At 41.4% G+C, this 25,118-nt stretch overlaps 1 protein-coding gene across 1 annotated transcript in view; it reads left to right on the plus strand.

Annotated features, from left to right (window-relative positions):
- The window catches only part of ADAMTS20 (ADAM metallopeptidase with thrombospondin type 1 motif 20), a 1,292,194-nt gene that overhangs the window by 445,039 nt on the left and 822,037 nt on the right, over nt 1-25,118 (plus strand). The window contains exons 9-10 of the mRNA XM_069228834.1: nt 23,579-23,619; nt 24,793-24,898. Coding sequence (XP_069084935.1) covers nt 23,579-23,619; nt 24,793-24,898 — 147 coding nt within the window. The remainder of the gene's footprint in view (nt 1-23,578; nt 23,620-24,792; nt 24,899-25,118) is intronic.

A 25,118-nucleotide genomic window follows, 5' to 3' on the forward strand; every position in this document is an offset into this window, starting at 1 on the left:
ACCATGACCCCTTGGCCACGAATAACCAAACCTTTATGTAAAAGGTAGAATGTTTATTCCCCTATATTAACAATGCTAATATTACGTAACTTAGTCTCAGAATCAAATGATACACATACAGAAACAATACTGGTTGACAGAATCTTCTAAATAATCTCAATTTAATCAACGCTTGGATCACTACACATTCTAGAGATACAGTACAAATCAATAGCAAGAATAACTGTGCAATAGAAATAGCATACATCTAGATTTGACAAAGAAAATACATCAACTGTTGTTAATATTTAGCAAGCATCATCAGTGAGTATCCTAACTAACCTTCTAATTAGAATGGCATATTGGGCTTCATGCACAACAATTTAGTCAACACAAATTTAGAAAAACATCTAACTATGGTTCTATCAAAATTAGCGGTTGGTACCTAAAGACAAAAGCAAATGGACATAGCAATCAGTAACATCATCTTATACATTGCTTCAGTATAGTTCAACAAGCTGCCACAGTCTTCGTCAATTGGACATCTGTTCGGTCAGCAAGGCATCGGAATTCAGCAATAAAGTTCAAGATAGAAATGTCTCAGGAATGGACATAATAGAATGTCGTTTCTCGACAACAAGGTTAGAAAAAGTTAAGCATGTCTCCTCTCGGAACGGTCAGGAAAGATATGAGTTCTCTCTGTTCAGTTTGGAAAGAATATGGCTAATGGCGTATCTCCTCTCAGTGCAGTCTGGCTAAGTTAGATTCCCTAAAACTTCTTTCCACGTTGCTATCGGTCAAAGAATTGCACGTTTACGCTTAGTCCGATGAAAGTAGAACCTCAAATCTAAGGTATTACTAAACTGTTGTTCACATGTTGATGATTGGCTCCTCTGCTCCCATTCCCATCGTTGGGCTCGTCAGGTAACAAATTTGTATCGGCTTATACTCCTGTCAGTGCATCCATTGTTAGTTTCTGGAAACATCACCTTTACACACACTAAGTTTTACAAAGTATCAATAGCTTACACAACATATTCTCGCAAGCAGTTCTCATGGGAAAGAAATCTTTCATTCTCTCTTTGAATTTTCCCTAAATAAGTTTTCCATTTTTATCTCATCCCTCCTCTAATCATTTTTCATTTTCTTTGATTTAATGACATGATTCAACTTACATATTACCCGTGTTCCAATTATACAAATCACAAAAATCGATATCTCTTGTATTATTTTCAAAATGATCTCTTTGCCAATGTTGCTGAGCCAATTTCCCACATAAGCAAATACTTTGCCAACTTTCTCCCAAACACCTGGTTCTTTCAGCTCTTTCAAATCAGCACTATTGTTAGTCAGATTAGTAAGTAAGCTTCTAATTCCTTTGCCATTATCAGGAATATATGAACAACAATGCTTTGAGTTCAGCATTTTTCAAACTCTGCCTTATTTTGCTAAAAGAATGTCTAATGCAAGGCAGTTCTGAAGAGTCATAAATCTTAGCTCAGCCATTTCTGTAGCCATTAGGATCATGGCTCCTGAAAAATGTTTCAACATGTCATCCTCAATAGTAGACAACTTTCGAATCTTTATAGAATTCAGAACAACATGTACTGAAGGAATTATTGCTCCAAATATATTACCCACTATGCTAGAAGGAGACTCTCTCTTTTGTTTAATGTGATGTAACTCAGTCATTTTGGTAATCTTTTCAAGTCCTCAAGTTGAAATATCTTTGGGAAAACTATCCCGAAGTAACATGTGCCACACCATCCTCTTGGAAGACGGTAATAGGCATTCGGACAACAGATTTAATAAATTCCAGGAATTGCTGGACTCTGTCCATTCAACATGAACGTCTATTTACTCTGAAACAAAAACACATGTCTACATTCACTCGTTCTCACAAACAATGTATCAGTACTAGATTTAGGCCTATATATACAAAGCTTTCCTATGCGTTGCGCATCTAAAGCTAACCTTCCTTTGTTTTTTATTTCACTAAAAGCATAATCATTTCTAAAAGTCCTTCTTTCAAAGCCCTTTTCTAACTTCTCCTTTAATGCCTTTCTCCTTTCATCTGTTTGATCGAAGAAGCCCTTTTCTAGTGGTTTAAGCAAGCATGTCAGATTGTTTCTATGAGCATATGTAGTGCCAAAGGTTAATGTAGGCTCAAAGAATCCTCTCACTAATTATATAGGTGGTCATTATGACCCTGGCGGTATTACAACCGCAGGGCCAAAATGACGGGAGCACCGCCAACAGGCTGGCGGTGCCTCCCGGTGTATTTTGACTGCAGCGGTAGCGCCGCGGTCGCACCGCCGGGGCCGGCGGTTTTCCACGACAATGGCCCCGGCGGATGTAATCCACCAGTCGCTGCCCAGGGGAATACGCGTCCCCGACCGCCAGCCTTTTTCTGGCGGTCTGAACCACCAGGAAAAGGCTGGCGGTATGGGGAGTCGTGGGGCCCCTGGGGGCCCCATGCGGCTTTTCACTGTCTGCTGTGCAGACAGTGAAAAGCGCGACAGGTGCAACTGCACCCGTCGTACGTCCGCAACACCGCCGGCTCCATTTGGAGCCGGCTCCTATGTTGCACCCGTGATCCCCGCTGGGCCGACGGGCGGAAACCAGGTTTCTGCCCGCCGGCCCAGCGGGGATCTCCAAATGGCCACGGCGGGGGTCAGAGCTTGGCGGGCGGCATGACCCCCATAGTGTTCTGCTTACCTACTCTATTAAGGTACTTAATTATGGGGTAAAAAAAAAACACTACATCATAATTGGAATAGAAATACTGGATGTACTCCTGGTTGTAGAACCTTGTTAGTAACAGACTACAACTTATCCCATAAGTGAGAGGCAAACTATGATAGGTAACTCCTTCTTCGACTACGGAAGGAATAAGCGTGCAATTCAGGCATCTATCATCTCAACGTGCTCACTCAACAAGCGATAGAAAACTTTAGAAGAAAGCTCTCCTTGTGCATTATCTACGTGCAGATACTTCTCATCTAACCTAAACTTCTCTATTTCTGTGAGTTCGGTAGTTGTCTCTGAAGCTAAGTTACAGTTGGCTTTACTCTTGTCAAGAACAGTCATTCCCACAATCAATACTAGACACAATATCATTCATACAATCGCCAAACCAATACTCAAGTATTTACATCACCTATTCTTTCACCCTGCTGGTTACTCTGGATCTGTAAAGAATCAGAAAGAAGAGAAAAATAATAAGCACACAGCAAAAACAAAAAACAAAATCTTCAATCTTCTTCAGCAAATATTTACAGATTTCAGTCTTATTTCCAAGATCCTTTTGTCAAAATCGGTAAGGTTGTCAAAAATCAGTTCAGCAGCTTGTCAAATCAGGTTATATTGTGGAATCAGGTTATCAAAAGTCGTTTCCGGTCACTTTCAATAGTCTCTTTTTCTTCTTTGCACTTCTCTCAGCGAATAGTTTCAACAGTTCAGTTTATTGGTTTCCCTCAAGTGCCAAAATATTGACGTGGAATGTCTCGATCAAAACAAAAAGACAAAAATTACCTTTGCCATTCACTTGTTGTTGCATACACCCATTCAGGACCAGCATACCTTTGACTTGCAATTCTCTTTCAGCTTTCGATCTCCATTCACCTCTCCTTCACTTGAATCTTCTCTCCTTGTCGTATCTACTTCCTCCTCAATAGTCGTCACTGTAATTGCTTCTTTTCTCTTTGCTTGTGACTCCAGCCACTTATTTCGTTTCAGTGGACTTTTTGTTAATGCTCTCTTCAGTATCAAACTTGTGACCTCTTCTTGCTCTGCAGAACTTTCTCTTGATGGAGCTGCAACTGGTTAAGGAGGAGTCAGACTGTAGTAGCTTTGATCCGCCTCAACTCCTTCCCCCTCGGAGTCTGTTGTTTGCTTTGTTTGTCTCTCAAGATTGTCTACTTCTGGCTAGACTCTCCTGCTTCCTCATTTGAGATTGGTTCACTTTCCAGTAGGTCTTCTACTTAGTCTCTCATAAGAGCGGCTGAACTGCTTTCAATTTGCTCAGATATGGTCTCAGTTCCTCTTTCTCCCCTTTCCGGCTTTTGGGTTGGTCTGGTCGCTGTTGCTACTCTCAGCAACTCTTCTTCATTGTCCAAAGGACATGGCGCTTTCATCGTATGGCTTGCATGGATCCAGTTCAAAACTCCAGCTCACTTCACAGCTGTGGTAGTGATCAGAACTATCTGGTAAGGGCCTTTCCACATAGGCTCCAAACATGTCTTCCTCATGTGCTTTCTGATCACAACCCAGTCACCTGCTCTCAGGTTGTGTCCTTGATCTTGAGACGGTTGCAGTGTGGTGGTTTCCACCTAATGAGAGAAAGAGCGAACCACATCAGCCAGACCCTTGCAATAGTCCAACATTATATAATTTGTTATGTTCACAAGACCATTTGCAGGAACCGCTGGCAACCTCATTGCTCGGCCCATGAGGATCTCATGCAGTCAGGGTCCTGTCTTCCTGTCGGGGGTGTTTTTCATTGTCATCAGGACTAACAGTAGTGTGTCAGGCCATTTCAGATTCGTGGACACACACATTTTAGCCATTCTTAATTTCAAGGTACAATTCATCTGTTCCACAAGCCCTGATGCTTCAGGGCGGTAGCTACATTGCAAGTACCAATTGACCTTCTTCTGAAATCCACAGCTCATCCTGACACTGTACACATTTCATTTTGGCCCATGACCTTTTCTCCTCCCTATCAACATTATTTGGCAGTGTTTTAAGCTCTTCCAAGGTATCTATAACATGTAATGCATAACTCAGACATGTCTCATCTTCCTCAAATAACAATTCACACTTATTCTTAAACGATATACAGTTAAATGCGCAAAACCTTGCAACTTGATCCTCATATCCATTTCCCATTCAATCAATCAATCAATCATGGTATTTATAAAGCGCGCTATGTACCCGTCAGGGTTTCGAGGCGCTGAGGGGGGGGGGGGGGAGCGCTGCTGAATTAGCGGTCGAAGAGCCAGGTCTTGAGGAGCCTTCTGAATGTGAGGAGGTCCTGGGTCTGGCGAAGAGATGTGGGGAGAGAGTTCCAGGTCTTGGCGGCGAGGAAGGAGAAGGATCTGCCGCCGGATGTCTTGCGCTGGATTCGGGGTACGATGGCGAGGGCGAGGTTGGCGGATCGGAGTTGACGTGTTGGAGTGTAGAAGTTGAGTCTGGTGTTGAGGTAGGAGGGTCCGGTGTTGTGAAGTGCCTTGTGAGCGTGGGTCAGGAGTTTGAAGGTTATCCTCTTGTCTACCGGGAGCCAGTGGAGTTCCTTTAGGTGAGGGGAGATGTGACTTCGGCGAGGTATGTTGAGGATCAGTCGGGCGGAGGACACAAAATTATGTGATTTCAGATGTGCACTGCATTTCACCATGGCAATCTTTTCAGGTTTTTGAATAGCTTGCAACAACTCCGGAATTCTCTCACCATTTCTTACTGGTGAACCAGAAGAGGTCAGGAAACCTCTCTGTGGCCACAAGTGACAAAAATCATGCACTATTCCAAATCCATACTGGCTATCCATATAGGTGGTAACTTTAAGCTGTGCAAAAACATGGCACGCTCTAGTAAGTGCTACCAGATCTGCTGCTTGTGCAGGTTATACTCCTCGAAGCCAGGACACCTCAAGTATACCAGAAATTGTGCACACAGCATATCCTGCTCTCAGTATTCCCGTATTGTCCCTTAGACAGTAACCATAAACAAAGATAATTTGGTCTCTCTCTTCCTATCGGGTGTCTCTGATATCTGGTCTCAGTTTTGTGTACAGATCAGTTACTTCAAGGCAATTATGCTCAATATCTTAAATTTTTTCAATTTCAACATTTTCATTTGGGAGTAAGGTTGCTGGGTTAAGCACTGTACACCTTTTCAATGACACCTTTGGGGATCCCAGGATGTTGGTCTCATAGTGAGTCAGCCTTGCACCTGTTAGGTACTGCGTCTTGGTTTATGTAAGTAAAACTTCAATGGAGTGAGGGACCATAATAGTCAGGGGATGTCCCATCACAATACCCTTACACTGTGCTAGGCTCTGTCCAACCACAGTGACTTGAATGCAAACACCCTGATAAACCTGCTGCAACCGGGTCCAAAGTAGCTGAAAAATATGCTACTGGGTGGTTTGCACCACCATGGACTTGAGTCAAGAGAGACAAAGAACATGCATCATGCTCATTATAGAACAACGTAAAGGGTTTTGTGTAGCCAGGGGTTTGCACAAACTCTCTCTCAATTCAGAAAATGCTTTCATACAGGCCTGATCTAACACCAGGGGATCAGTAACTTCTTTGTGAGTCAGCTTCTGCAGTGGCTTTGAAATGACTGAAAAGTTGGGAAGCCACTGGCGACAATAGCCTACCATCCCCAAAAACATCCTGACATCTCTCTGTGTGGCTGGGGGACTCATCTGCAATATGGCTATGACCCTTTTTCTGGATATTTTCCCAATTCTCTTCTAAATCTGGTGACCCAAATATTTCAATTCTTTCTGATACTATTGTAATTTCATTGGGGACACTTTATTGCCATTCTTTCCTAAATGATTCAGTAAGGCAATTGTGTCATATTTGCACTCTTACTTTGTTTTGGATGCAACCAACAAATTATCAATGTACTGTCCCATTGTTGATTGGAAAAGCATTTCCAATGACTTCAGGTTCTTTTTCAAGATCTGGTTGAATATGGAGGCTGATTCTGAAAACCCTTGAGGAATTCTACACAAACAGTAGATTCGATCTAAAAATTTTAAACAGAAGAGAAATTTACTATCCTCATGAAGAGACACAGAAAAGAATGCGTCTGACAAGTCTATAACAGTCATCCATTCAGAATCACATGGAATCTGAAACAAAATCACTGCTGGATTTGGACCTACGGGACAACATTTAATCACAATGTAATTTATTTTTCTCAAATCTTGAACAATTCGAACTTTCCCACACGACTTTCTTAATCCCATTATCAGTGAATTACATGGACTGCTCAACACCTCTTTCAAAACCCCTTGGTTCACAAATTCTGCAATTATGGGAGCAACCTTTTCAATGATGTCCTGTGTCTTGTGGTACTGGGGAATTTGGGGAAAAATTACATTTGGCTTTATTGGGACCTTAACTGGCTCCACTCGTTTTATCAGACCAGTGTTTTTTCCTGTCAAGTCCCACACTTTCTCTTCAACTGTTCCTTGTAAATCATAAGGAAGATGCTTTACTGTGAAAACTGGAAAGAACTAATCAATGGGTACTCCTCAATTATGGTTTTACAGTCGTTCTCTGGAGTTGGGTCATTTTCATCATCACTGTTCGTCTGTATTTCAGTTCCATCATTTGAGCAAGTAATTGAACATCTTGTTTTATACAACAAGTCTCTTCCCAGTAGGGATACCGGACTTCAGTCACAAGCTACAAATTTGTGTAATCCCTTAAAGTTGCCATTTTAACCTGAACTGGTTCAGTAATTGGGTTGGCCAAATACTGATTTGCTACTCCTACAATCTGGACTGTTTTTCCTGAGAGGGGCAAGTTTGGAACTTCTGGAGTTCTTACTGTAGAGCGTGTAGCTCCTGTGTCAACCAAGAACAAAACTTCGTGACCCAGTACTTTCCCCTTCACATATGGGCCTTTCTGATCTACCTCTAAGGAAGCTGCAAGCACACATTCTTCTTCATCCGAACTTTCACTCACCCAATCATTGTTTATTCCATTCTCACTGTGTAACAGGAATTGGTGTACTGTGTTGTTCCTCTGGTTAAACCTTTGACCAGTGACCTGTTGAGGAAGCTTTACCTGCTACTGCTCCATTGGGGTTTGAGGTATTTGGATTTGCTGTCTAGGTACCATTTGAACCTGTTGTTGTATTGGCTGTAACTGAGCTATCTGCATGCGTGGCATTTGCACCTGCTGCATGGGCTTAAAATTTTGCATTTGATTCACATTACTTTGAACATCTGGATTATGACCCCTCATTCTTGGTCCTCTCATGTTTTGGAACAAATTGATGTCACTTGTTGGCTGAACAGCACCTTCCTGTACCAACATCGGACACTCCCGCTTCCAATGCCCTATTCCTCCGCAAGCGTGACATGGCAACAATCTCTTCATTCCCTGCACGTCATTATGAACCACTACTGTACCCAAATCGGGACTACCGTTTCCGTTTTCAAATCCTCTGGGACCTCTACCTCTCGCCTGATTTTGAAATATCACATTTCCCTGCTGCTGCAGGAAAAATTCCCTGCATCTCTGTTTGTGCCACTTTAATCTGCATCACCATTGCCTTTTCTTTCAACATTCTCTGCTTCAAATCAATCTCATCACTACAGTACTTTGCAAATTGTAATACCTCATCAATCGGATTCGCTTGCCAGCAAATCAAATGACTCTTAATCATCTGGCTAATTTCAGGTCTCAATCCTTCCACAAATCAGAACACAAAATGAATCCTGTCTTTCGGCTCAATTGTTTCTGTACCACTGTAATGTTTAAACGCCTGCAACAATCTCTCATAATATGCATGTATAGACTTCTTAGTTACCTGGGCTGTCCTGTCTATTCTCTGCCAGTCAATGTTCTTAGGTGAAATTCTGGTTTTCAAAAATTAAATCACTTTATAATAGAATTTCATCACCTTGGGAGATAATGCACTTGTAATTGGGTCTCTCTCTGGTTCCTTTGTCGGGCAATCTATGCTCCTTTTGCATTCAATCTATAAATCTGCTGGAACTACTATCTCTAACAGGGTGTTCAAGTCTCCCCACAGGCATTTTGCAAGTTTCACAAACCTGTCTGTCTGCTGGTACCATTCCACTGGCTTTTCCCTCTACCTTGGGTAATCATTTGTAAAGGACAGTATGTCACTTCTGCTCCAAGGGACATGGACAAAATTCCCTCCTGGAATCTCTCTAATTGGTAGACTTTGTACCGGATCCTCAACCTGCTGCACAATTCTCAGTATGATTTGTAGAATCACTTTTCTTCTTGTCTCTTTTCTTCACCCATCTGCCTTCTGATTTGTCTAATGCTCCCCATGTCTGGACTCTATGGAGTAACTCTCTAAATTGTGCTTTCATTCCTGCAGATCTCATGTGTTCTGAATCTTTTGAGTCAAAATCTAACCTGTAACTCCTCTTCAAGTATTTTTGTTTTCTCAATTTCTATGCCATATTTCTCTGCTAAGTCTGCTTGCCTTTGATGCACCTCGCTCACTTCCCTTGTAATTTGCAGACACCAGTATCTCAGTTCTGCTTCTGTGTAGGATTCGAGTCTGTTTACGCCCACAGTTCCTTCAATAAGTTCACCCGCTTCCATCCCTAGTCTAGTATAGTTCAAGTACTCTTCTCCCCTAGGAGTATTTTGTGGGCTGTTCAGCTTCTATGACCATTCTGTCAGTTGCTGGGCTGTCATTTACCAACGGTTGTACAGTTAGTTTTGGAGACTACAGTGTCAGTAACTTCAGGCTATGACTGATGTTTGACACTGTTCCAGTATTCAGAGGAACTTCGAAAGGACTGAGGTTCAACAATGATCTTTTCCATCAAAGGTCTGTTCCACAGGAGAGACTACTCTGGTACTCTCATTGAGTCCTCTTCTCATTGAATTCTGACTCAGGACTCCCTGTCCGTTTGTACTGTTATTTCCCTGGGCAAACAATGGTATGACTGGACCAATGGTGACGGGAACAGCCACAGCGTTTGGACTTGGTCTAACATTCGGGTTCTGTGGTTGCATAATTCTCGTATTCTGAATCATCAGTGCAGACATATCAATCTGTGTCCCTGTTATAGGAGTGTACTTTGGCATTGCTTGTGACTTCACTGAGGCAGTAAGAGTGAAGGTGGCTCTGTCTGACCCATTGTTGGTTCCTGTTAAACCTGTCCTGTTGGCACTATTAGATTTGTTGCAGTTTCCACAATGGGTACATCAGGGTAAATTCTCAGGACATTCAGCTGTGGCATCGGATTTTGTGCTGCCGATGTAATAGGTAGATTAAGACTGCTCTTCATTGGGCTGTGTGTCATGCTAGGATTAATCTGCACTGGACTTGTCGTTATTTTAACCGGTGTCGGTGCCGAAGGGTTTACAGTAATGCTCGGACCACTCTCATGGGCTGCATATGGTGAGGGATGATTTCTCAGTAACATTAAAAGGAACTCATCTTCATCAAGTGTTAAAGATCTCCTTGACTCCTTTGATCTTCGCTCCCTATTCCCGAAGGGACTTCTATTCGTCTTTCTGGTAGCTTTCCTTTCTTCTCTCTTGCTGTCCTGTGTAATTGCAGGAAAGAACTTAATTCCCTGTAAAGTCTTTGTTCTCCAACATTTCTGATCGCCGTCCCATCTAGCCTCCGCTAGTGTCTTTTCTGCCTTTCTCATTCTCCTCTCAAACTTCTGTTGCTGTTGCTGTCTGGCTACTAATTCCCCGATTGCTGATGCCTCGAACTGTGCTGGTCTCGGAGGGGGTTTCAAATTCTCTAAGCTCCTCAAGTTAAAGGTTCCATGAGCAGGAAACGATAAACTCCCTTCTTTCTCTGTCACTTTGCACCATTGTTTCAGCCAAGGACATGGCGTAGCACCCTTTTCTTCTATTACAATGTAGGCAGGTGTACCTTCTGGCGGTGCAATATCTCCTATACTCATTGTAATATACGTATCTCCCCTTAGGGCACTCTTTAAAGCTTTGATAAATGTCATCTCTGTGACCTTTATGTTATTCAAAATCAAATCAGGATGTGACTTACAATCTCAGAATCCTTTTCACCGATCTTCTCAACTAACTGCGCTTCATGGTTGTCTGCTAATTCGTGCGCGACCCTTCTTACTAACCAACCTATCCCAGCGCAGCTCCAGTGACATCACACTCACAAGTACAGCGGCTGACAAAGTCTTGCGGCTTGTCCTCCTAAACTGAGATTCACACTCAGCTGATGCAAACTTATTGTGAGCACTAAACAAATCAAATCAAAACCCAATTTGTCAGTTTACTACAGGTAGAGTAACGCAATCACTTCAGAAACCTTACAGATTTTTCACTAACAGCGTTTCGCTGTAGCAGCTACTCTTTTATTCTCAGTTTCCCTGATTCACAAGCAAAATTTGAACCGCAAATTTTATTCTCAACTGATCAGTGGATGCACATAGGACTTGCCAGATCTCAGTTGAAAATTCTTTCACTCCCTTTGACTCACACTCTTACTTGTCGACCACGCCCGATCGACCTAGTAAACCGTACAAATTACAACAAAAACCTAGTGTCTCATACACTTTTCAATATACTCTGGAGTCTTAGAATTCGCAGGGCTCGTATACCATCAACCATGTCGACAATTTTTTAGCACAAAGCGCCACACACATGTGAAGTTCGATGTACGCAAACTCCTTCAACAACTTCATTTGGAGTACTCAAACTCCCTAACCCTCACAAACATCACAATTCACCTGCGAGTCGCATAAGCTGTGCAAGCGCAAAACCTATTTCATTCACATTGTCACTAGAACGCCCACAAACATCCTCAAACAATTATTGGCAAGCTCCAAGATTCTGGGAAAGTCATTATAAGTACTTAGGGATAAATATTTTCTCCACTTTGTGTCATCGAATCTAAAAAATTAAAACTTTCTGTGACTTATTCTCTCTTTTAATGATGGGCTCTTAAGGAGACTAACCATGTACCGGGCCTTTATGGTGGGCTCTTAAGGAGACTAACCATGTACAGGGCCTTTATGATGGGCTCTTAAAGAGACTAACCATCATACTGTGCTACCATTACTGTCTGACCTGATTTCCGTTCTTATCATTAGTTTAGAAGAGGACACATTAGAGGTTTGATGAACCTTTTGACTGCGCTTAGAGTAGTTCCCACCATAAGACTCAGTTCCAAAAGAATCACCAGCAATACCAACCAATAACATCAATAATCTTGGGAGTCAAAAATTTCCGCACACCATGACCCCTTGGCCACGAATAACCACACCTTTATGTAAAAGTTAGAATGTTTATTTCCCTATATTAACAATACTGATATCACATAACTTAGTCTCAAAATCAAATGATACACATACAGAAACAATACTGGTTGACCAAATCATCTAAAGATTCTCAATTTAATCAAAGCTTGGATCACTACACATTCTAGAGTTATAGTACAAATCAATAGCAATAGAAAGAGCATACATTTGGATTCAACAAAGAAAAGACATCAACTGTTGTTAATATTTAGCAATTATCATCAGTGAGTATCCTAACTAAAGAACATCTAACTATGGGTCTATCAAAATAAGCGGTTGGTACCTAAAGACAACAGTAAATGGACATAGCAATCAGTAACATCGTCTTATACCTTGCTTCAGTATAGATCAACAACATACCACAGTCTTCGTCCATTGGACATCTGTTCGGTCAGCAAAGCATCGGAATTCAGCAATAAAGTTCAAGATAGAAATGTCTCAGGAACAGACATAATAGAATGTTGCTTCTCAGCAACAAGGTTAGAAAAAGTTAAGTACGTCTCCTCTCGGACAGTCAGGAAAGATGTGAGCTCTCTCTGTTCAGTTTGGAAAGAATATGGCTAATGGCTTATCTCCTCTCGGTGCAGTCTGGCTAAGTTAGATTCCCTAAAACGTCTTCCCACATTGCTATTGGTCAAAGAATCAAATGTTTATGATTAGTCCAATGAAAGTAGAATCTCAAATCTAAGATATTACTAAACTGTTGTTCACATGTCCTCTTCTCCCGTTCCCATCGTTGGGCTCGTCAGGTAACAAATTTGTATTAGCTTATACTCCAGACAGTGTGTTATTTCTCTATATTAATTCATTTGCTATGCAGATTTAACATTCAGAATACATGAATATTCATTAGTAAATTTTCTGCGTTAACAGCTGTGCTCTATCCCCTTCTCACCGATGCACACTGATGATACTGCTGTGAGTTGACTAAAGAACTCCCCCCAACTACATACTGCACTTAATCCACATTATATTACTTCATCAAATGTATTGTACCCCACCCAGTTGCATCTCATGGGTCTCTCAAATGATGCTCGCTGCAGCATGTGCGAAAACAATGGTGCTTCCTTACTCCATCTGTCCTGGGAGTGCCTTTTGGGGGAAAACTTCTAGTCGGCTGTTTATGACACCATTGTCCCACTCATTGATCACAGGTCCCATAGGTCTTCGTGATTGCTCTCTTGGTGTCGCAGTACGCTGGGGACTCTGCCCTGTGTCCCGAGTGAACAGCTGGCGCGTGATGTGATTTACTGCCAAGAGTAACTAATAGCATACTTTGAAGTACTGCCTCAGGGTTCCCACGGACATTTGGTGCCGCTTTATCACTTATATTGCGTTCAGCGTGAGCCCTGTGAGAGACTATAGCACCACCAAACCCCCAGTTCATAAAGTACACCTCCCTAAATCACTGAAACCCATACACAGCTTATTCTACCATCTCCCAAATGAGCTGACAGATTAATTAGAGCAAGCCCCATCAATCATGATGTAACAAGCCTCACAACCCTTGCATCTACTGTGTCTGTCCTGTTGTTCCAGGTGTTGCAACTGATGATCGGCCGTGGGTCTGCAGTGCTGTCACTTATGTTCTTTTAAGATTTTCCCTGGTATTGTACTTTTGCTGTGCTTGTTTTCTCTTGTGATTTTTTACCTCAACTGTTCGAGGTATTTTGTATTTGTTGTGCATTGCTACATCCTAATAAAAACCCAATAAATAAATACAATCTCAAAATAAAACCTTTATTTAAAGTATTAGTCCATTTTTCTTTGCTGTGTCATTGTTCAGTGCCCATCAAGACCAGTCTGCCGTGGTGAGCTGTCTAGTTCCACAGTCAAAACAGAAAGCAAGCAGTAGCTCGATCCCCTCTAGTGTCTAATGTTCTGCTTCAGTCAGCTGGGCTCAGGGTGTTGGTCTTCAAAGGTGTGCAGTGATTTAGTTTAAAGTTCTTTTAAATATTAATATTCCACAGATGCTGTTTTTAACACCCCATCAGCCTCATTCATTGACCTGGCAACTCCCTATCACCCCCTGCCGGCTTGCACCAACAACCCTGTTCCTCTTTCACTAAACAACATGGCACTGGAGTGGCAGATGTAAACTGAGTGATTTAGGTCCGTTGTGGGAGGTGCGAAAATGTTTATATTCAGAGACCAGTCACTGCTGTGCTGAAACCAGACAGAGATTGACCTGTGATCATAAAAGGGACACACTTCTGCCTGATTGTATGCACCAGCAGCAAGGAGGGCAACACTTTATTTCCACACAAGGTGCTAAGCTGACCACTTTGACTCCAGACATTCTCCTCCCCCTTCTCCAACAGACAAAGTCCATGACTGCACTCCCCTATCAATTGCTTAATTTATTTTCCCATTGGTTTATAGTAATCAGGCTGATACATACATCTGTGATATTTCTTTTCTCCAGGCCTGCATTGCATATAAGTATTTACCTTGGCCATTTGTCCACATTACCTCAGTTGTACTGAGTGAGAGCCTCAGAGGATGAGAAGTGCCCACTGCAAACATTAAGAAGGGACACAACTTGAAGCGGTAATAAACACTTACAAGGAAACACAGAACATGGAGACACCCCACACTGGACCACACACCTACCCCCAAATAAATCAATGGCAAGACATTACGCCATGGCGTGGGTATTGGTCATGTTTATTCACAACACATCACAAACACAACATTTGTTATATAAGCCAAGTTAACACTTTACAATGGAAACACTACTCTAAGGTTATAGAACATAACATTCCATAAAAATCACAGTAAACAATTGGCGCAAACTACATGCAAGGGGTGATGAATCCGTTGAATGAGTACTACCTAGCAGAAAGGAATGCTATAGCACCAAACACTTGACCATTAATCTTAGTTGGTCCACACAGGTGAAACCACCTTTTTACCTGAGGGGCAGTATCACTACCTGGAGCCCTTGCCCACCTGCCATGCCTCTGCCCTCCCAACACCAGGCTGCCTCCAGAGCCCCTAGGATGTGAAACCAGGGGTGACAGTCCCATGCCCTACAGTGAAGAACCACAAAGCAGAGCTTCTGAGCCAGTGTGAATGTCCCTCCCAGGATCTGGGTTCTTGTTCTTGTCCTGTCACCTCAGCACTGGTCTAGGAAGTATTGTAAGGAGAGTCTGTCTATTGCTGAGAAGAGTTATTGTTGTGAGATGCTAACACACCCTAACACATGTTCATCATGACAGCAAAGGGGAACTGGGTGGGTGTGAATTCACGCTTGTGGTTCTCCTCCCTCCTCAAGCCTTGACCTTCTCCCATCATCGCAATGTCACAAAGGAGGAAGCCCAGGCAGACTGGGCCTAAAATATCCCCGGTCCTGAAACCAAGTCAATGGAGGCAGAAGTGACTTTCACTTCATGCTCCAACCTTCCTGTCCATGCCTCACATGACCTGGATCACAACCAATCCCTATCCTGCACTGCCCTCGGTCAAAGAGTCGCAGGAGCATCGGGGGATGAAGTGGGCCCATGAGGGTTCTGGGTCCTAATGGTGCCCACCCTCCACGGAGAGCTAAGATCAGTGCAGCATGGGAAAGAGGAAAAATAACTAAAGGTTTATCTGAATACGTATGCTTATGTTCGCTGTCATCTTTATAACATTTTTTACAGTCTCGACTCACACCTGTGAGAACTATGCAGTTCCCATATACAAAATCCACAAAAAATCTGTGGAATTAAAAAAATCACTTCTTTTTCAAAGATTTGCCATTTCTACAGGTTACAAAATTACCTCTCATTTCTTCTTTCTTTTTCTTCTGGAAGTAGGTATGTATGTAAAAATGCTTCATTTTCTCTTTAACAGGGTCAGTACAGGCTCACTGATGCATCAAACCGTTAGATTATTTCTGCTAGTGACTCTAACATCTGTGAAAAAGTTACAACAGTAATAACGAGGTGGTGAAATTAGTGACTGACTTTAAAAATACATTGATAATTTATCCAAGAGAAAGCATCCAAGGTCCATAGCAACTAGGTTGACAGTCACACAGAGTTCTCGTCGTCCAAACATCTGCAGGAATGGGTTTTAGTTTGCTGGTTAATATTCTAAAATACTGGTCATCTGTAGTTATGAGCCTCATTACAATCAGTGCATTCTGTGAGACAGGTCTCATGGTTCAGGGATGTGAAAGTCATTCCCAAAGAATTTTACTTTTGCCGTATCTTATTAATTAGTTAATGATTTGTATATAGTGTGGTAACCTTTAGATAACAGTGACTGAATGTGAGCTTCATGTTGTTCATTCTGTACTGGCTTTTTGATAGGCAGGGGGTTAACATCTATCCATTGTATAGAAAGTCCAGTACAAGTTTAGCTGATTGTATTGTTGAAAGGAGACACTGTGCTTCTGCAGGAGTTGACCTAATAGTTCCTAGTACAGATTAAACTGGATGGGGCTAGAATAGAGCTTTGTTGCACAGCAAACCTGCAGGGGGTGAGTTTAGGAGATCCTATCTCAATTTTCACTTATTTAAATCAGCTGCGAGATGAAGAGAGGTAAGATTGGAATCACCTAAGATCGGTTTAATAAAAAACATGGATTATGTAGAACAGTGAGAACGGTTTCATGGTCAGTCTTATAGAACTATGAGGATTAGTGGAGAAAGACATATGTTCCCTTTGGCGAGAAGTTTAAGAGAGTCATCCATAACTTAGAGAGGCTCGTTTCCATTCTGCACCAGGCTTTAAAACCTGGCTGGTAGAATACAAGGAGTTGGTGTTTGTCAATGTGTTCATTAGGTTGGACAGCATCCCTTTTAGTGAGTATATCTGTCAGGTAGGGTAAGATAATGATGGGTCTAAAGTCATCTGTTCGGTTTTTGAATTAAGGGCTGTACATGTACAGTTTAATGGGTCAGTAACCACATCACTCTTGTGGGAGGCAATGATACACTTTACCCAGAGTGGTATGAGGGTATCCCTGTACTCTTTGGATATGCACAGGTATATGTTGTTATTGTGGCAATGTGAAGGTTTAGTGTTTGTGATTTGTTTCATGTTCGATGTAGAGATAGGAATGAAGGTGCACCACTTAGCTAAGACGCTCCTTAATGTGAAGGCAGTGCTTCATTTGAGTTGGCGGGGACCACTGTGACACACTTTGGGAATTGGCACTTATTTGTCCACATCAGACATATATGAAAGCAGGAGAGGGAAAACAAACAAAATGGAAAGAAGGAGGAGGAGAAAGATGAAAAACCATCACAAAGGGAGAACGCAGGAACCCGCAAGAGTAAGATAAGTGGTCAGGCAGTACACAGCCGCACCCATTCTTTTACAGCTATGCATTGTGCGAAGGTCAGTATTTCTTCGGTTGCTGTTGTGCTTCAACTTCATTTTTGAAGATGGTGATTTCGGAGAAGTAGCATTTACATATCGTGCATCACGGTTCATCTGTCTAGTGGTAGGGGTTGAAAAGTTTTCCCTAAGGATATTGAGAAGCTTTATGTGTCAGTTTCTTACACTCTGTAGTCAGATTTTGAAAGTGCGAATAGGCATGTACAGGAGCTTATATCTAAAATGCTCTGGAAGCAATTCAAGGATCGAGAGAAGTTTTTGGCATTTTATTCTTCACAAGAATTGTACACAGCAGAAATAGAAGATGTGATACCACTTTTCACTTACAAATTGATGATTTCTCTACAGCATTTTGCCAACAAAAATTGTATTTTGGGGTTATATGCCGAGAAAGACTTGTAATGGGAAAATGACAGTAAAGGTAACTGAAAATGTAGAATTTTACCAAATTTGAAAGGAGTGGCGGGATGGGCACAGTAATAGCTGTTGTCATCCAATTCTTGAAAACATTATTTTTTATAAATGTGCTATGCACAGTGTAGCCAGATACAGTTCACATTGTATGGGAACAGTATTCTGGAAGCTCCACCAATGCTATTTCGAAACCGTCCTGGTGCCTGAAATTCTTATAGCTCGATTTACCAAACGTTGATTCTTAATTGTGAACGTTTCTTTCCAACATAAATAATAGATTGTTACTTGCCCAGCTGCTTAATTCATCTATCAAGTACATGCAACATAGGTCTAGAAAGGGCATATGGATGTCAGGTTGTCAAGTTAATAATGAACTATGGAAATTGTTTTGCGTTCATATTATTATATGTAATTGTATTTTACTTGCCTATCCTGAAAATCAGATGCTGGACCTATCTTGGACACCCCCGTTACAGACATTTTAATGGAGTACATTGACAGAAGTCTGTCAAGATTCCAATTGTGGTTTCAGAATTTACTGTCTGAATGTAACTATCATTTTCCTGCCAAAGTCTTTATTCGTTCCTCTGCTCTACTGAAAATGTTTCCTGCACAAGCCCAAGTGCCTACCGTTACGGAATCTTGCTGGCATTCTTCCTGGCTGCCCTTTTCCGATAATATTCTGTGATTAGGTCAAAGCAGCACTCCATTTGTACATAACATACCTGTAAAGTATCTTAGATGCTGCATTTTGTGAGGTGCTTTCTCGAAAGTTTAGTAGGAGGCCATTCTACACAACATCAACAACCTCACCAACTGTATGATTGCAAGTTGGTGAAACGCTTATAGTGAAGTGAGGTGATTAAGATGTTTACAGCAGCCTCTTCACCTAATGAGTCACTTGCTCCCTGTTAATTGTCCAGCTACTTAAAAATCCTACATTGATCATAATACACTTAAAATGGGTGCCTAATTGTTGTTTTACCTAAACTGCCCAAATTCATGGATATATCTATAATGAAAGAACTACTACATTATCTCCCTGATTGCCTTCTGTTGTGCTTCCATTTACGATGTGAAACAGACTTCACAGATTTTAAGGTGAGACTCAAATATTGTGTATCATGTAGGCATTAGGGCCCATATTTATACTTTTTGACGCTAAACTGCGCTAACGCAGTTTAGCGTCAAAAAATTTTGCGCCGTCTAACGCCATTCTGAAGCGCCATGCGGGCGCCGTATTTATGGAATGGCGTTAGCCGGCGCAAGCAGACCGGCACTGCCTGGTTTGCGTGGAAAAAAGCCACGTACACCAGACAGCGCCGGCGTAGGGGGAAAATGGCGTATGGGCGTCTTAAAATGGGGCAAGTCAGGTTACGTCGAAAAAATCGTCGTAACCCGACTTGCGCCATTTTTTTTCGACGCCCATCAACATGACTCCTATCATTGTAAAGATAGGAGTCATGCCCCCTTGCCCAATGGCCATGCCCAGGGGACTTCTGTCCCCTGGGCATGGTCATTGGGCATAGTGGCATGTAGGGGGGCACAAATCAGGCCCCCCTATGCCACAAAAAATAAAAATAAAAAAACTTACCTGAACTTACCTTAATGTCCATGGGATGGGTCCCTCCGTCCTTGGGTGTCCTCCTGGGGTGGGCAAGGGTGGCAGGGGGGGTCCCTGGGGGCAGGGGAGGGCACTCTGGGCTCATTTTGAGCCCACTTGTCCCTTAACGCCATGCCTGACCCAGGCGTTAAAAAGCGGCGCAAATGCGCTGTTTTTGGCCACGCCCACTCCCGGGCGTCATTTTTGCCCGGGAGTATAAATACCACGTAAAGGCCTGGGAGTCATTTTTTAAGACGGGAACGCCTCCCTTGCATATCATTAACGCAAGGAAGGGGTTCACGCTAAAAAATGACGCACACTCCGGGCACTTTGGCGCCCAAAGCGTCTAACGCCATAGTATAAATATGGCGTTAGTTGGCGTTAGTTTAGCGTCGAATTTGCGTCGAAAAAAACGACGCAAATTCGGCGCAACCAGAGTATAAATACGGCCCTAGGTGTTGACTGATCCTTACTGATCCCCTGTGTTTGGTATAATCTTTCTAGACTATCTGGAAGACGCAGATTCTAGTTGTGGTTTGGCGTTACAACCGACCCCTGTGAAGGACAAAGGTTCATTGCTATGGCACCTGTACTTCAGTTATTCATGGCTGAAATGTGAATTGACACGATTTCCATCTTGCAAAATATGAATACAACACTTTATCATTTCTTGTACTTTTGGTGCCTTGGCCCCCAATCTGTTTAATCCGATGAAGACAAATAGAAATAATTAATGCTGGAGGCAATATGTTAAGGCTGGTACCACCATACCCTTAACAAAGTATGCCATGTGATCATGGCTTCATAGAGTGAGTCAGGGGAAGACTGAAGTCAGTGATCAGAACTGAAGTTTCCTGGGTGTGGGCAATGTGATGTGGAGAGTGAAATGTTTGCTGAGGCAACTTAATTACTATCAAGCTTTTGCTGTTGTTAACATTAACACCCACAACAGTCCATAAAGATCAGACAACTGTTGAGATGTGGCTTCGTCAGCTGTGGCAGAGGTTGCAATGAGGTGCATCACTGCACATGTTAATGACAGAGAAAGGTAATTTAAAACATCATATACTCTTTTATGGGGAGCAGTAGCATGTAGGAAGAAATCTATTATGCTGAATGAGTTAAGTGGTAGACTCTAATTTAATAGACTGTGATAACCCTGGTTGATGAGCACCTTTACATATGCCTTCATGGCAGTATTGGAGTAGGTATTTCTGATTTTATGTTTGAGTGGATATACATTATGTAGCTCTGGAAGCTTGGAAATAGAGTAGAATGCAGGAAAAGAATATGAATGGATAAATAAAGGAGCAACAAGTGTTCTACTAAAAGGATTGTCTATAATACTATAAGAAATTGAATTATTTGGGATGGGTGATTACCTACCTCAAGGAATAATCAGAACCCTTGTTAGGGTGAACTTCCAAAGGCAGTAAAGTAACCTGAGCTCAGCCACTTGGTAGCTGTGGCACAAAGCAGAGAGGCTTAACTTAGAGCAATGTGTAAAGTATTTATGTAGTGCCAAAATAGTAGTAAAATAAAAATGCACAACAAAAAACATCCTAAGGATAAAAATCCAAAGGATCCCAGAATCCTAGAAACACAAACCACCAATGATAGTCACTTGTCATGGTAGACCCGGATCTAAGCATATTGAGGCTGCTTATGATGACGCACGTGTAAGATACATCAGCTAGGTTTGTTCTGGTCAAAGGTTTTAACTTCAGATTCAGACCAAATACACCACAGGAGTACATTAGCAAACCCCCCAGGACTTCAGAGGAGGCACTTACCAGGTGTCAGGCATTTCCAACTATAGGGTGCAGTCCGTGTCCAGTTGCCAGGTGTCAGCTGAGTACTTACAGGAAAACACCTTTTGCAGTTCGTTATGGTGCTGTAGCTTACATAGGAGGCCAACTGACGCTTAAAGTCCACTCCTTTGACGGGTTACAAGAGGGAGCAGGTTCAGTATTTCAGGGCTTCTCTCAGGTTACTGTGAAAAGGTACAGTTCTGTACTGATCTTCTGCAGGTCCAAAAAGTGTTCTGAAGTAGGTGACTAGAGGTGTCATATTTATTCCTAGCACCAGCTAGTGGGTAAGAATGACTACTGGGCTTGCCATAACCAATGGATTAAATGTTCCCAGGGCCAACCCTACACAATCTGGCATTTTTAAAATGGTGAAAGTCTTAAGTCACATCACATGTGGGCTCTGAGTGCTAGATGTGTGTGTGGTAGGGGGAATGTACTATGGTAATTCTAGTGTCCTTCCACATCTAACACTAAAATCCAGTTTTAGGCAGCCCCTGGACCCACAATAACCCCAAAGATAGACATCTGGTAGGACAAAAGCAGAGTCTTTCAGCAAAAAGAAAGTGGATCCACAAGAATTGTCTTGGCATTCAGTTCTCTCCGCTTTTAAGTGTTCCCCAGGGGTTATATGTAAGCCCAGAGACAGACGTCTGGTTGGTCCAAAACAGCAACCAAACTGTGGATCCACAAGAATTGTCTTGGCATTCTCCACCTTTCATGTGTGCCTCATATGTTCTTTGTGAATGAAGCAGACCATTCAAGTATGATTTGACACTGAAGCAGAATTTGACACTGCAGTATCTGAAAGGATGCCAAGTGTAATTCAGAGAAGCAATCCCTCCCCATTCAAGTCAGCTTTTTTTCTGTAAGTTAGTTTTCCTTCATATTTAATACAAATCCGACTTTACATTTGAATTGGATTTTTAATAATTGTTAAAAATAGTTGTTTAATTATTTTACTAGTTGGTGCCATTCCTGAGATATAGTATTAGTATATTAATGTTTTGTTATACATGACTCCATGGCCTGCCACAGTGAGAATAACCTTTGAGTGCTAGTCACTGTAAGGACATGTTAAAATTAAAAGTCTTAATGTCCTACTTTTAATTACCATGCACCCTGCCTTGTGGTCTTACAAGGCCTATATAGTGGTGACTTAATATTTAGAAGGAAGGAATTTACTTGCCAAAAGGTTTATTTTAACAGGTCAAATTGCTGTTTTTACACTCCAACAGTCAGGTTACAGTGGTAGGCCTGAAGCCATGTTTGCACCTCCAATGTATAAATGGCCCAATGAGTGCTGCAGTTCACTAGCGTATTTAACTTCGAGGTCCTAAATACACTTTATACCGTATAATAGGGACTTACAGGCAAGTTAAATATGTCAATTAGGAGTATGCTAATTCAACCATGATTAAAGTAGGGCACAGGCACTCTGTTGTTGGTTAGCAAGGATAAAGTGCACAAAGTTCTAAAGCCAGCGAAAATATAGAGTCCAGCAAAAGGTGAAAAATCCAGGGTGAATACACAGAAAAGGCAAGAATTCTAAACACACTTTCCCAGTTTAACTGAATTCTCAGTAAAATATTTTGAGTTAATACGTACATAAATGCAGCTCAGGTTACACCTTTGTGTCCCAGGTGGTTCAGAACACTGTAGTTTTGGAAACCAGCATATGGCGCTCATTTGCTAAGGTCAAGTTGGTTTCAGCTTGCAACTAGATGCCCCTACATGAGACCTTAGACTCCCACACAACTCATAATATCTAGAATGATTTTTTTAGTTCTTTAGCTCAACAGATAAAAATGGATGCTCTGCGTTTCAAGCTTAGTGGGCAGCACTGCCTGAAATTAACTCGTGCACTGTGTTGGAGGTTTCACTGCTAAGATTTGACTTATTTGCATTTTATTACAAAATGTAATAATTTATTGTGAATGCATGACTTTAAATCCACTTTTCATTTAGAATTATATGCAGTTGTATCTGCTGTCATTATACTAAAGTATGTTTTTGTATGAATGTATTTTTGAAATAGTTTAAACAACTCTCTGCTCTAGATTCAGTTAATCCTAAGTACTGTAAAAGAATGCAAAAAAAGCTTTTAAGTACCTTGATAACAGAATGTAATTTAAGGAGCACTTTGTAATGGCATTAACTTGTATGTATGCATGTTCATATGTTTATATGTATGTAGGTATTACTTGTATTGCACAAACCTAGCGGTACTATACAAATACCACATTTATTCTTGCTGTGATCTTTTCCAAAAACTGCAAGATTAAATACTGTGAAAATATAATAGCTTTCACCAGTGTAACTCTACAGTCACCTTTGATGTAAATGTAATTTGAACACTGGAAATTATGAATTCAAGTAGTACATAACATCAGCAAATTATTATTTTTTTGGTCGTAGGGAAGATATCTGTAGAGCCAGCGAGAAGTGTGATACTCTGGGTAAGTAATGGCAAATCTGATAAATGATAAAATCAAATACTTGTTAAAACAACTGGTAAATATCGATTTTTGTAACAGCAAGCACAAGCAGTCTTGTTGCGTGCCACTGTTGTTCCCGGAAAGTACATCCTTTTAATCTCCACATAGCTCCGTGTAGAGATAAATGGCTAGCAATGGGCTGGCCAAAAACAGAGGGTGCAAATGGGAAGAGCCGGAAAGTTAATAGTGGTTCCTTCTGTGATAATTCAATCTCTTTACCTCTGTGGCTGAAAGAATAGTTTTAGTGCACTGAGTCTTACTGCCCAGATAGAACTTAAGTTTCTCCGTTTTTCAAACTTATAAATGTACGTAGGATGCATATTATTTTCCCAAATCTCATTCCTTAACAGGCACATACAATGTACATCCCTTTTAAAAGGTCTTACTGCCACTCTTATCTCACGTTCACATATTCAACGTCAAACCTAGTAGCCTTAGGTACTGGTGAACAAATAACACACAGAAGCACTTTAAACAACTGTTAAGTAAATTTTGTCAATAATTTTCCATGTTTTTTTTATCTAGTATATTTATAATATGCTGTGACCTCATATATTTTGCATCAGAACTACCACAAACAACAGAATTATACTTTGAAAATTTTTGAACGTCACAGACATACTTTAGATATCTTACTTGTCACTAATGGTAGTCATTTTAAAAGCGGACTGAGACAATTCTTAGCTCAGCCAGTCACCTACCAAACCATGTACGAAGCTATGTCAAAGGAGCGCTTCCTATTCAGGTTCAGACATTCCTTTACAAGACTCCACCTTTGTATACCTTATAAATGTACATATGTGCCAACGAACAGTACATGCACAGCCATACTTGCCGGTCTTCACGGTTTAAAGGCAAGAGCTATAGTTTAAATGCAAAAAATATGTTTTCTGCACTCTCACAATCATATGTAGATGTACGAACAATAAAACACCTTACTCTGCTAAAAATTGTTACAATTATTTGTCAATGGTTATGAGCATTTCCATTAGAGATTCACATACTGAACATGAACCGAACCTACAGAAACCTGGAAGGTTACACGTCTCTTTTCCTCCTTCCAGTCTTAGATTGTAAACGTGGAAGCATAATTGACATTTTACAAATGTATTTATACATTATTTGCATTTTTAGGTTTAGCGGAACTAGGCACAATGTGTGACCCATATCGCAGCTGCTCAATAAGCGAAGAAAATGGATTAAGCTCTGCTTTTACGATCGCGCATGAATTAGGACATGTGTAAGTATACTTAACACCTTTTACGATACGGGTTGTGTACTTATTGGATTTGATTTATGTATGATTAGAATGAATTGTTGAAAACATTCTCTTGTTTTACTTTTTTTTACCAGGCACTGTGAGCAAGGGTAAACTGTATATACTAATGCTTTACACTTATACCTAGGATACTGCTGACTGGGGTCCAAGTATTCTGCCTGCAGTGACTGGAATGCTGCTA

This window comes from Pleurodeles waltl, chromosome 4_1 (genome assembly GCF_031143425.1).
Source record: "Pleurodeles waltl isolate 20211129_DDA chromosome 4_1, aPleWal1.hap1.20221129, whole genome shotgun sequence".
Taxonomy (NCBI): Eukaryota; Metazoa; Chordata; class Amphibia; order Caudata; family Salamandridae; genus Pleurodeles; species Pleurodeles waltl.